The 13,785-nt window shown below is 37.8% G+C and overlaps 1 protein-coding gene across 6 annotated transcripts in view; it reads right to left on the reverse strand.

Annotated features, from left to right (window-relative positions):
- Positions 1 to 10,085, reverse strand: part of LOC108882122 (microphthalmia-associated transcription factor) — a 31,926-nt gene extending 21,841 nt beyond the window's left edge. For 3 of the 6 annotated variants that reach the window (XM_018674426.2, XM_018674424.2, XM_051071341.1), the window contains exon 1: positions 9,105 to 10,085. In XM_018674426.2, coding sequence (XP_018529942.1) covers positions 9,105 to 9,208 — 104 coding nt within the window. In that variant the 5' untranslated portion in view covers positions 9,209 to 10,085. Of the gene's footprint in view, positions 1 to 1,788; positions 1,869 to 9,104 lie in introns of those variants that run through there. The other 3 variants (XM_018674425.2, XM_018674423.2, XM_018674427.2) reach the window with 2 other exon arrangements.
- Positions 10,086 to 13,785: the final 3,700 nt, after the last annotated feature.

Consider the following 13,785-nt stretch of genomic DNA (forward strand, 5'->3'; position numbering starts at 1 on the left):
TATATCTATATACTGAATGTTTCAGTGCCTAACTGAAGTTAAATATTCAAATTCAAGAAAATACACATTTCTTTACTTCAGTGTCACATATATACAGTCTTTGGGAACCTTGAATTTAGATTAAACTACACATAATTGACCTTACAAATAGCATAATAAAGTAAAAACTTTGAAGGAAGCAGTTTACAGTGTTGTGAGTCCTTGGAAATGTTTATGTTTAATTCCAACAAATACTAGATATGAGAGTTTTTACTGAAATTGTGGCATAAATATCTTCTATATATTCCATGTGTGCACCAAGGATTAAATCAAAACAACATCCATACAAGAGGAGCTGCTTTGTCTGCAAACAAAAACATTAAAAAAAAGAAAAGCGCAGAGAACGAGACAAATTTGTGGGTTCAACTACATCAGGGCAGTTGTAACTCTAAGCCTGTCACGTGGTCACATGTCATCATCCCAGTGTCGGTGCTGGTAACTTGAACAAAACCCATCACTACTATGTACTTAATGTCCTTTTCTAGAAAAACTAAAAATACTTAATATTGATACATGATGAATAACGTGGGCTTACCATTTCTTATTTCATGGGCTATTTGGGATTTTTGTGGTCATGCATACGTAATAATAATAATAATTTTAAAAAACACAAAACATTTGAATACTGTTTTGGACGTCAATTTCCGTGGCAACATGCCAAGCAATTTGGTCAGTCCTACTTAAATAATTGCAGGGAATTAAACCCCACAAGTTTGCAAATGGTGGTGCACGGCTTATAGTGGAAATATAGTGAGAGTTGTAGCACCTCATGATTTTCATTAATACATTCCTGATTATCAGATTGACTTGTAGGTGTGTGTATGTGTACATGAATGACTAGAAACCTCTCTAGAAAGCAGAGCTCAGCTTCTCTCTCTCTCTCTCTGTTTCTTCTTTTCGACTGTTCTGTGGCTTTTTGCCAAACAAACCACTGAAACACATAAAAAGCTCTTTTGTCCTTTTTAACTTTGTCACTTGTGTGTGTGTGTGCTTGTGTGTACACCTCCTCTCATTTTTGTGTGTATCTCAAAAAAAAGAAAAAAGAAAAAACAATGGCTGTACAGTCTTGAAGAGTCCCACCCACCCAACTCATGATTCCTCTGGATCTGCTCACTACGCTACTCCATCATACAGAGCTGAGTCTTTGATGCAGGGTTTAACTGACTGACAGACAAGCAGCAGCTACACGGGAAAAGAAAGCAGCTTTGCATTCAGAGAGAAGCAAAGGTAAGTAATAAAGCTCAGTAGAGCAACTGATCAGATGCAAAACACTACACTATTAAAATAAAACAAACTGTAATACCAGTATGACCAGTAACTGGCTGGAGATGGGTAGATGGTGATATCAGAATAGCCCTGCCTAATGGACAAAAATGGTAAAACAACCTCATCTTAAAACTAGAAGACAAATAATTTCACATTGTCCTAACTGCTTTTCTGCAACAAATAAACATATTTAAGGAAGATTTTTACTCAAAAAATTTTAAGAACTTCACTCAGACATTAACTAGTGACCACTTACTAACTGTGATTCTGATTATTAACCACTTAAAGCCAAAACTACTCAAAACAGAAAACACTGCACAAAGAGAAATCTGCTAAAGCTATGATTATTTATACTTCCCACACAAAGCTCAGTGCACACTGGCCCTAATGTGTACATATTATAATGTACACACACATAAACATCCCAACATTACGCCTTAATGCATGCCAACAATATCACAGATGTCGAGGTACCATACTCACAGACAGTCAAAGGAGCAGGGTCTGTACACTTGCACTCCTACGGCCTCCATATTTGTTTGTTTTTTCCTGAAGGTGCACCACCCGCCCTTGGAGAGCAGTGAAAGTCATGCTGGTGGTGCAGCGCTGAAAGTGTGTCAGAGGGGGGAGGCTCCGGGGCCCGGCCTGGAATCTCCAATCGCCACACAGAGTCCCAGGCAAAGGACCAGCCCCGTCCAGAGCAACAGCAGAGCAGAGCAACAGCAGTGGAGAGGAGAGGGCAGGCGGCCACTAGAAACACACCGTCCATCAACACGCTGCCTTAAAACCACACGGATACTGTTTCACTTTGAGACGTGTGTCGCCACTGTCGAGTGGACAGCCTGCAACCAAGTTTTAGTCACTGTCCTGTTAAAACCATGTATCTCTAAAATGTCAGCTTTTCATGAGCTAAGGAAACCAGTCTCCCCTCAGTTTTATGACAGTGTATTTTTCAGATGATACAATAAGTTTTTAAATGATTTGTGCAGAATGATGTACATGCAAAGTTTGACACTAGAAGGCTGTTTGCACATTCATCTGCTGAAGGGCAAAAGTTCCTGTCTGTTCCAAGGGAATCTGACTTTAACATGTGTATATATGCGATAATTTCGTTACATTACAACTATTTTTGAGGCCTGTTATGGTCCAATATTCAAGTGTGATGTAGAAAAACCCTATCAGACACAATTGCTATTCAAAGCAAAGTATTTTGACATCTATTAAAACAGGCCTTGAGGGGGTCTTTAAGAAAGAAGAGAACATGGAAACCATGAAGAAACAGTTAACCTTTCAGTTTATCTGAATGATTCAAAATCTGATTTTCACTGGGCAGCAACTTTTTCCTCATTATAACGTTTAAACTGCAATTCAAGAATTACAAGCTTCTCTGCAAATGTGATTTCAAACAGTATGAAGATCTTGAGAAACATAAACATAAGGAACACACACTGTGTTTAAATGTGTCATATAGTCTGGGAGAAGTTTTTATCTCAGATGTAAAATCAAACCCAATACACAACCACTGACATCCTTACACAAAACATAATTTAAGTCTTTCAGTAAAGTCATTAATAGGCATTCTCCCACCATAGGGGGATCATTCATCTTTTAGCTCAATGCACCTTCTCTTAGCTGTGACTTTTGTAATCGCTTGCTGAGAAGAAAGTGGGAACACACTCTGACTTATGAAAATCACAAAGCTATAAAGGGAGTTCTGTGCAAGAAAGGACAAGCTACTGAGATGTAATGTTTAAAGACAGCCAAGAAACTGTGCTGCTAAAACACCATCCTGCAAACTATCTGCCTATGATGGTCCTGTCCTTTTTTGTTTGTCTCTACCAGAATGCAGGTGTTGTACTCACAGGGCAGATCAGGCCGACCGCACGACCTCTCTGCTGGAACACAGCTCAGTGATTATGACCTTACATGACAGTGCACTGATCCGCTCGGTCTGCCCTGCTGATTACACACACCCCAGTGCGCTGCAGCTGGCATCGTCCCCTTGAGTCAGTTACTAGCAAGCAAATCAGCGATAATGGGAAGCATCTGTATGCAAGTGTGAAGTCTTGAGCATCAATTATGTACGCCTACACCCAGAGGATGCAGCTTAAAACAGTCTGAAACATTTTTTGAGCCAAGAGAGAGAGGCAGTAAGAAGAAAACTGTACAAACAACTACAACTAGGTAAACAGTTAAACCATGTCAGCAACTGCAGGTATGTATTTGCATATGTATAACTGGTTAAACACAGAGCTTCTGCACAATGCAATAGCACGTTATGACCAATAGTTGACATCAAACAACATCAACACAGTATATTGTTACAACAGAAACCACAGAAAACAAAACATGATCTGTAGCTGACAAGCCAAACCTTGTATCTAAAGTCACAACAGTTAGTTGACTGATTGATTATTCAATCAACAGGAAATTACTCAGCAAAGATTTTAATAACTGATTAACTGTTCAAGTAATTTTTCAAGCACAAACAACCTATTTTCATCTTTGCAAATGTAAATATTTCTAATTTTTTTCTTAGGTAGTAACATTTGAGTAATAATGCAATTATAATTGAATATCTTTGGGTTTTTAACCCTTTGTGGGACAAAACAAGACATTTCATGTCACCACTTTGGGCTTTAGTTAATTGTAATCAGAATTTTTAAAACTATTTTCTTACATTTTGAACAATTAGAAAAAAACTGGCACACTAATCAATAAATAACAAAATAACTGTAAGTTGCAGCCCCATTTGCATCATACTCTAACATAGGTATGTGCAATAAAACTTTTATTATATTCTCCAACAAGAACTTACAATCACCTTTCGATTAAAAAAAAGTCAAATGAGTGTAAAAAATTATGTAAAACTGGTACAAACTCTAAATGCTGTAAACTAAGTTAGGTTGAAAATTAACACTGCTCTTTGAGAGATTCATAGCTTCTGATTCTACAGCAAAACAAAACAGGGTAAACAGTTAAAGCATCCGAAGAGATAATCAGGTTTTTTGCATGGTATTTCCAGGGAACCAGGACTGCCTGAGATAGCTTAAACTTGCTGGGCCTTATTTCTATAATTAGGTTCACTACCCTTTATAATTCCCTTCACTTTTCCAACAGGACAGCCTGCTCTTGCTTCTGCTCCCTCTGTGCTTAAACAAGGAGAAAACAAAGCATCCAAGGGCACAGAACATCCAAGGAGGATTTTCATGCACTAAAGCGGGTTGAGTGAGTCCATAAGGTTTTCAAGTTCATGTGAATAAGGATGTTGTATGAACAAACAAAGCAGCTCTACTAACAGACAACCAACACACTGTCGCATTGTAAAAGAACGATGGTAATCATTCATAGCTGAAAAATATGACTCATTTTACACACAATGAGTGAAAATACAAATGAGGATAACATTGGGCTCTGGGATATTTTGCAAGTAATTTTTCACTCTTTCCTGACATTTCTTAGACCAAACAATTAACAGATTAACCAAGGAATCATTCTGCAGACTAGAAAATACAGAAAATAATTGTTGGTTTTAGCACTACAATGTTTTACCTTTGGCAATATTATGAAGTGGCTGTTTCTTTTTTACAGCGTTACATTATTCATTGTGTCAATAACAGGCCATGCTGGTAAGATCTGAGGATGCAACTTGCTGAAGTGATGTTTCCAGTGTGCTGCAGTTCCTACTGGTCACCAACAGAGGTTACCAGAGATCACAGATCATTAATATTACAACCCATGAAGCAGAACAAAAACCCAGAGTTTGTGAGAATTTTCCAAAGTAAAGCAGACATGTGCTTCAAGAAGCAACAGAAGAGGTTAAGATGCAGCAAAGTGATCATGACCTCAGGACAAGTCGTTCTAACAATATTTTACTGCAGCCACAACACCTGTCTGTGTCATTTAGCTCCCGCGGTCCTTCTTAGATCATGCATGTAACTCTTCGGCCTCTCTGGCATCTCTGTCTGGGACTCCCCATGAGAACAAGCTGCTCCGAACACCAACTTTCATAACTGTCAACCTCTGACTCAGCGCTCTGTCACAGGCAGTTTGCTTTGACTTTCTTTTGACATATTAAACACTTACTCTACAATTTAATTGTATTTTATTCACAGTTTCCATAAACATAAATGTTGGCAAAAGCCTAGAGCCACTCTGCAACATATGATAACTATACAAGGCCTTAATAATAACCATATATTTGATATTGCAATATATATATATAAGGTCAATATATATTTGTTAATCTGATACCATGCATGGTTGATGGTTATTTTTAGTTACAGAAAATATTCCTCTAAAAAGATTCTGGATTAGAAATTCTATGAAAAGCAAAGCACAGACAAAGGAAGTAGACTGATTTAAATGTATACAGTTTCAAAAAGTGTAATATTGAAAGCTGCCATCAAAGTTTTGATCACAATCTTAGTCCTTTATCTATCAAATATTTTCTGACTTAATTATGCTATCATTTAAGTTTTTGCTATCACTACATAACCAACATTAGCATTTATGGCTGTTAACTGTGTTAAAGTGTCTAGAAGATCAGTATCCAACTTTATTCTTTTACGTGCAGAGAGACATCTCCAGCAGATAAAAGCAATGTTAATGTTAAAAACTCTTGTTTTTCTATTCTTTACTTCTACTTAACCACCCCGCCCCTACCTGTCTCTGTCACTGTAACATCCTGTCTGCCATCAGTCCAACAGGAGAGGATGAAGTCCAGAGGGTCTATTCTAACCTCTTGTCTTCTAAAAGCAACGATGCCTGAAGTTCCTGGTTCGTAAACAGCTGTTAATGCCAATGATAACTATGTAGCAATAGCAGAAACTTACATATAGCACCTTTAAATCAGAATTCTGTCCATTTTAAACTGTGTTATTTAGGCAAAGCTCTTGCACACGTCTTTGTAGTTATATTACTGATTACACTTGAAGAGTTTGACTCTTATTAAATTAAAAAGTTTATATTGAGCAAAGTAAAAACCCTCATTTTGAGAAACTACATGGATTTATATGAACATTTGAGCAATCCCAGCTTTTGCCAGATGTTACCCCTGCACTAGAAAGCACATAAGACTCTAAGACTTTCAGCTTCAATATAACTGTTGCATAAATATTTATAGTTGATTTGCATGCCAAGTATGCCTGCAAAAAATGATCCCCCAACTCTCAGTTTCAGATATAACACATCCACTGCTATATTTACACAGCTTATTTACACTGCATAGAAGACCAGCTTTGCCGCCTGTCTCACATCTATATTAGGCACAAAAAGTCTGGCACATCGTCTGCAGCAGCCTGAGTGTGCTGTCAAGCTGATACGGAGACAGCAAGAAAACAAATAGATCTGCGAAAGCTAAGATGACATTTTGTCACACTTAAGATTTCAAATTTAGAAGCAGCGGGGGCAGCCTTGACAAGACACATCACACAAGTCAATAATCAATCCAACTAATTATAACCATTTTGCACAACAATGTCTCATAACACAGTCATTGTGACTATTATTGTGCTGGGTCATCCTCATGTGATGGAAGAGGAAGTGGGATACCTTCAATCGAAACAAGGGTTCAGACAACTTCACATATTCCAAAGGAAATAAGATTAAGTAAAATATTCTGTGATTCTCTGCAAAACAGCGCTGATACTGCAGCTATACGAGGACTGACTACTGCTCTGCAAGCAACAAAACAACACAGCTCAGATTCAACCCGTGTATGTGTAACAGTGTAATGGCATTTCACTAATGAAGAAATTAGTTTAAAAAATGCAGAACTGGGTTAAAGGTTGGGACTGTCCGAGATGACAGTTTCTTCCTGATCTTGTGTTTTGGCTGAATTTAGAGAAAAGGAGATAAACTACAAATCCACAACAACATGTCAAAAAGAACCAGAGGGGGAAGAAATAAGTGGAGTCTACCAAACATCTGCAATAAGAGCTCTGTCTGAACACAGTGGTGTACTGTCCTCTGTATGTTTCACCCTGACAATGAGGCCATGTATTACTACCTCTAAACAACATAACAGAGACGTGTAGATACAAAATAATCAGAGGGCATTGTGCTAACAGACATATTGCCGTCATCATCGTCGTCATGATCATCACACAGGCAAAGTGGTGAATTTCACAACTTCCCAGTTGTATCACAGCTGAAGTGTTTCATTATGTCTTAAAATCACTCAGAGAAGTCAGTCATGTAATTTTACCACAACACAAAAATAAAACTGGTTATATTTTGGTTAGTCAGTGTTGTGTTTTGTAATTGAGATTTTATAAGATTATTACAGGTCACTGTCAGTCTCTCTGAAGAGCACTGACTGAGTTCATACACTTTGTTTTCCTTAAACTAATCTGAAAAATTACAGCTTTTGGCTTTACAGGAGTTCTGTTGAGGTTGTCATGCAACCAACAGAAACTCCAGGAAATCACTGCGCCCGGCCAAGAAAAAGTCTGGCACATAACCCCTCATAAAATTACAACATGGTGTTTTTGCACTTCAGTTTATGTGCAGATTGAAGAACGTGATATAACATCTAAATCTGTGAGCTTTAAAAGTTTTTACATTGAGACGGAGCCAGGCTAGCTTTTCCCCCTGCTTCCAGTATTTATGGTAAGCTGAGCTAACCATCTGCTAAGCTAACCTGTTGGCTTTAGCTTCATATTTAGTGAACAGTTTTGACAGTGTTATCAATCTTATAATCAGATACTCAACAAGCAAATAAGCATACTTCCCAAAATACTGAACTTATGAATTCCTCACCCACCAAGACAGACAACAAGTAATAGCATCTGAATTTAACACCATATACAGACAGACATATCAGACAGTACACTCACTGTGTAGCACTTCCAGAAAAAGGGTGAAAGGTCAAATAAGACCACATAGACCTGACTCAGCTCCATGTTGACTATTTGGAGAGGCCTCAATGTGCAAAAGCTGAAAATAGCTTTCTAATAAGTCAGTGCTGCAGAGTGTTTGTGTTCAAGTCTTGAGACACCAGGGGAACTGCTGATTGTTGCTTCATTTATTCTATGAAATATTATTTGCTTTGTTAGGATTTCTGAGCACTTTCTCCAACAACTACATCACTTCAGCCAGATGCTAATATAATTTACAGAGAGGCCAACGCTTGAATGCTTGATTCAAAACCAGATTGTTTTCTGTTAAAACTACTAGAGCTCTCCTCACTTTCAGACAGTGAATTCTAACTGTAAACTTTTTGCCATGTATTTCAAAACAACTGCAGTAAAACTAGCATCTGTATCATTTACCCTGTAGACTGATCTTAGGTTTGACACTAACAACATTATTTGACAAATGAAAACAGTTCTTTTATAGATTGCAATGTAGACAGTATTTTCCATGTGTACTGCCATACAGAGGAGCTTAAGAAATATTTCTAAGGAGAGTTTCAGGAGAATCCAAATCAAAAACAATCCATCTAATTCCTTGAACAACACGTCAACCACCAGCAGAAATGAGGCTGAGCAGCATCTCATCAAACTCTGACCTGTCTGCTCCTCTACGAGCTAATATTTGAAGTTGATGTTGACAAGACAACACCCAAGTGTTGCATAACTTCATGCCAGCAGGATAACCATAAGGAATGAGAGACAAGTTGAATCCCACTCCAGAGCTCAGCGCCGGGAACCAGCTCCAGTAACATCACCGGAGGAGACTCGCACATGCACGGAGACCTGGACAACACTCAAAAAAAAGGTCTGCAGCCTAATTATCACCTAAACACAAAAACCGCTCCAGCGTGGGAAATAACTGTCCACAGCCAAAGAACTGACCTGTTTTTCAAGGGTTGACTCTTCAATTCGTAATACGTTTTAGGTTCCTCTTGAAACTCCTCTCCAACCTCGAAGTCGGGAACAATTCCCGATTCGGACTGCATAGTTGTAGATGTCAACTTTTGGAAACGTTATACCCCTAAAAAAAAAACAGACAGACGATATTTGTGCCGCCGTACTTCGCTCAGTACCAACCACTGTCAACGCAAGCCGCCTCTGTCCAGGACCCAGAGCTCTGTAGTCTTCCACAGCAGCGAGCACAGCGATGCTAACGGGCTGCAGGCGACGCACGGACTACGACTACCAAGATGCACCTCGCCTGTCAATGTCAGCATGGTTTTCATTGGCTGCAACATCCGAAGGGGATTTTACGGTGACGGTCTTATTTGCGCACAGTGAAACTCAAGTGGCAAAAAAGTTTTGTTTTCCCTCAATAATATTGAGTTAGCCGTTAATCATATTAAATATATGTAAACACTGATTTTGACTTTTCAAATGGATCCTAACCTGTAACTTGGAGTCCTAAAGCTTTATTAGTTTATAAAACAGCAACCTCACATTGCACCTAACTATACCACAATGCTATATTTTACACTTTTATACATTTTTTTTTCTTAGAAATGCTGATATCAGCATGAAAGCTTGCTGTCTGACAAACAAAAAGCCAGTCTGATACAAGTTGTTTCAGTTTAGGAAAAAACATTATTGTATTAGATGGAAAAAACAGGGAACGGTTAATTATCATAATATAGCCTAATATATGAATTAAACTCACATATCATAGTGCATGTAAAGTGACATGTAAAAACCGCTACAAGCTGAAAGTGAGAGGGCTACTGATGAGTCCATGTTCAGTAATGAAAGGGAAACATGCATCTGTGTTACAGGCTTTACTGAATCGTCTGGCAGGTGGTTTGAACACTGCACCTGATCAGTGATTCACGTCCACTTTACCATTAAAAACAACACAAAATCAATCTCAAAATCATACCTGAGCAGAACTCGTTATGTAATGTTCATTTACAGCCTGTATCCTGTAGTTGTCTTATTGTCTCAGTCATTCAATCTGTAATTTGTGAAAAACTGGAAACTCTGTCGACCCTCATGTCTGATCCCCTCCGTTTCCTGTGCAGACAGACTGACCTAAGTTTACTGCTCGTCTCCTTCTTAGCCAACACACACTCTCACCAATTTTGGTCTCCTCGGTTAGACTCCCATCTACCACTTGGGGGCAGTATAGAGCTTAGAAAGCCAGTGCTGTGGGCCCGGGGGGGCGTCCATCTATTACAAAATGGAAATTCAAGTTCAATATTTGCATTCACCTCATCCTGCTGAACTGGTTTAAGTCTGCATTTTACCAATGAAAATATCATGCAAATGTGTCTCTGCTGAATAGCACAGACTTAAAAACAAAAAATAAAGCCTTAAATGACAAGATGATAATTTAAAACAGACAAAGAGAGAGGAAAACAGAATCTGTATTTTTTTTTTTCTCCATTTCAAAGATCACCATTATTCACACAAGTCTTTTTCTCTGTCACGGTGGCTTAGAGACGCATTAAAAGCAAACTCTGCTACAGTCAGATCAGGAGACATGACTCAGGAGCTGCAGGGCTTCACATTCAGTCAGAGGGGACAGAGTCAGACACACAATAGACTAGACAACACATATTATTCTGGGTGTTGTGGGGGTGAATAGAGGTACTGATTACCCAGGGCCTCCAGCTGAAGGAGGCCCCCATAATTCATAGACAACAATGCCTTTTGTAATTCCTCAAGTGGGCATGAAGTATATAAATATCAGATACTTGTGGTACAATATGCACACTGTTCTGTCTTTGAAGCATAATTTGGTTAAAACCAACAAAAAACATTAAAATGCAACTTATGTATTGTGCTGCATACAGATGCACTAACAGTAATAATCCAGTCTTGTAAAATAACTCTTATGGCTGCTAATGAGCACTTTTGATTTTTGATAGTTGAGGTACATTTCACTGCTTAAACTTTTTTGTTTACATTTAAATAAATCTATGATTGCAGGGCTTGGTAACTGATATTTGTGAAGTGCATACATTTTTGACTGTCAGATGCAAATCATTTTGTGCAACTCACAACAAATTTATCTGCAACAGTTTAAGAGTAAAACTTGAGCCTGTTGTGTAATGTAGGGCAAAAGAATACTTTCTTTTAGATTTAGCAACATTATAGACATTTTCTGAGCAGGGGACTACTGCTCTAAACAGGTCTTTGACAACCAAATCATATTATCAGGGCAATGACAAATAATTTACATTCAACAGGCTGTATAGCTGATAATTGATTAGTCTGCTCATGTGTTCATAATTCATTCAAGGAGGCTGCAGCCCACAACTGAATGACAGTAAATTTCCAGCGTCACACTGGCCATGTGCCATGAGATAACTGAACACATGTACATAATTACAATGGCTAACACATCATCGTTTGCACAGTGTTGTGCAGATTTAATAAGTAGCGACAGCCAGCGCAAACATTGCTGCCTAATGACACAGAGCATGAACTGAAATGTAGGCCAGCAACAGCAGAGAAACGTTTCTGCTCAGGTGTAAACAGACAGTCCTCTTTACTTTTCTTTTCACACACGGCTCATCCATGAGAGACATATGTCATCAGTGTCTTGCAGCCGTTTGTCACAGAGCACTTCCTGTTTGCTTAAGTCAAAACAAGATCCTGGAACATGAGCCAGAGGTGTCCTGTAGTTACAGGACACTAGTGCGGGCTTCTGTTGATATGTTGTTATTCACTGATCATTTAGTGTTACAAAGAAAACTGGAACACAGTAAAGACACAGGCCCACTGATCTGTGCCCATTATGACAAATTCAATACCATTGTAGAAAATTAATTGGCCCATTCAACTTGAAGTGAATACTAAGGTCTGATAATCTTCCTCCTTGTGTTTTTCTTTGGTCTGTTAAGATATAATATGATCAGTGACTTTATTTTCCTTTGCTAATAATACTATGAAAAAATTAAGTAAAAATAAAATTATATTTCTCAAAGTAAGCTAAACAGTGATATATATTAGTGTGTACATGGCAAGATTAACCTCCTAGAGGATTGCTGGGCCCCTACTGACCCGGTTTATACATGACAGTTTCATAATTTTCCCAGGCACCCAGAAACCTAAAAGTTCTTTGGAGCAGAAATATTTGGTTGATCAACTGATGAGAGAAAATAAACTGGCAATAATTTTGATGATAGATAAATCATTTAAGTTGCTTGTTTAATCAAAACCGCCAAAATTCACTGGTACCAGCTTCTAAAATGTGAGCATTTGCTGTTTTTTCACAGTTTTCTATGATTGTAAATTCAACATCTTTGGGATTTTTGACTGTTGGTCTGACTACAAAAGCGATTTAAATATGTTAACTCGGGTTCCAAGGAGTAATGACAGTATTTTCCACAATTTTCTGACTTTTACACAAAACAGTCAGTTGAACATTTAAGAAAATAATTGCCAGACATATTAATAATGACAGTAATTACTGGTTGAAATGTTACAGTACTTCTGTGTGTCAATTACTAAAAATGGAAGCAATGTAATAAAACACAACTTAACAATAGATGAGCTCAATGTAAACTAAAACAAGTCAGGTCTTAAAACTACAATGCAGAGTCCCTCTTCAAGACTGGGCACACCATTTGTACAGTATTTTACAGACAGTTTATTTCTATGCAAATTTCTAACAAATTTGTGTTTAATCAAATGTCAACCCAAACAATATGGAGTAAACCCCTGGATGTCTGGGAACCTTTACTCTTTATTGTTAGAGGAAAATCAAGATTGTCATAATCTTACAAAATGTAGTTATAATGGGCAACTCAGAATGTGTATTTCCGAAACCAGACATCTTCATGTAAATCTGCTGAGCATCAGTGCTACAGTGAAATGTGGCTACATGATCTGGCTTACTAAAAAGTAGAAGTTCACACAATGTTTGGTTAAAAGGAGACTTGTCCATTTATTACTCAAAATTATTTTTATAATATACAGCATGTACCAAAGTATTTCTGCATGAGACCACAGATAAAGTTAATTCTAGTTATAAGTTGTTGTCCAGCTCTTTCAGTTTCTATTATGGTGATGTGTGAGTGTATTTTTGCATTTGCAAACCAACATTTGACTACACTTAAATGGAGACTTTAGCACACACAGTCACTTATGGAAAAAAATACAAATACATATTCCCAAACTGCATAATTATAGTGCATCCAGTAGTTACAAAATAGCTAGAGACGACATTTTTAATTGTGCAAAATGATTTTAAAATGATGATGACTTGAGGTTACTTTTTGTGTTCTTCTCTTTTCTACCAATTGTGCAATCTGACAAATGTTTCCATCAATATACATGACATTTCAAAATAAAATGCTGTACAAATGGGCAACATCAGCCTACATTCTTGCTGACTTGAAGCTTGTGGTGTAAAATGAACTGTAAATGTTTACATTGCTGGATCTGGTAAGAGTTATACATGCCAGTTATTAGAAGCACAGTTTTAGAAATAGACTTTATTAAAAATACAGCTTGTCATTGATGACAGAATTAAGTTCCTAATGAGGGTAACGATGGTAATGAGGGAATTGTATTCTTTTGTTTACAAGAGATTTTCCTGTAAGGAGGAGACTCACTGGAC

Source organism: Lates calcarifer, linkage group LG6 (assembly GCF_001640805.2).
Source record: "Lates calcarifer isolate ASB-BC8 linkage group LG6, TLL_Latcal_v3, whole genome shotgun sequence".
Lineage (NCBI taxonomy): Eukaryota > Metazoa > Chordata > Actinopteri > Centropomidae > Lates > Lates calcarifer.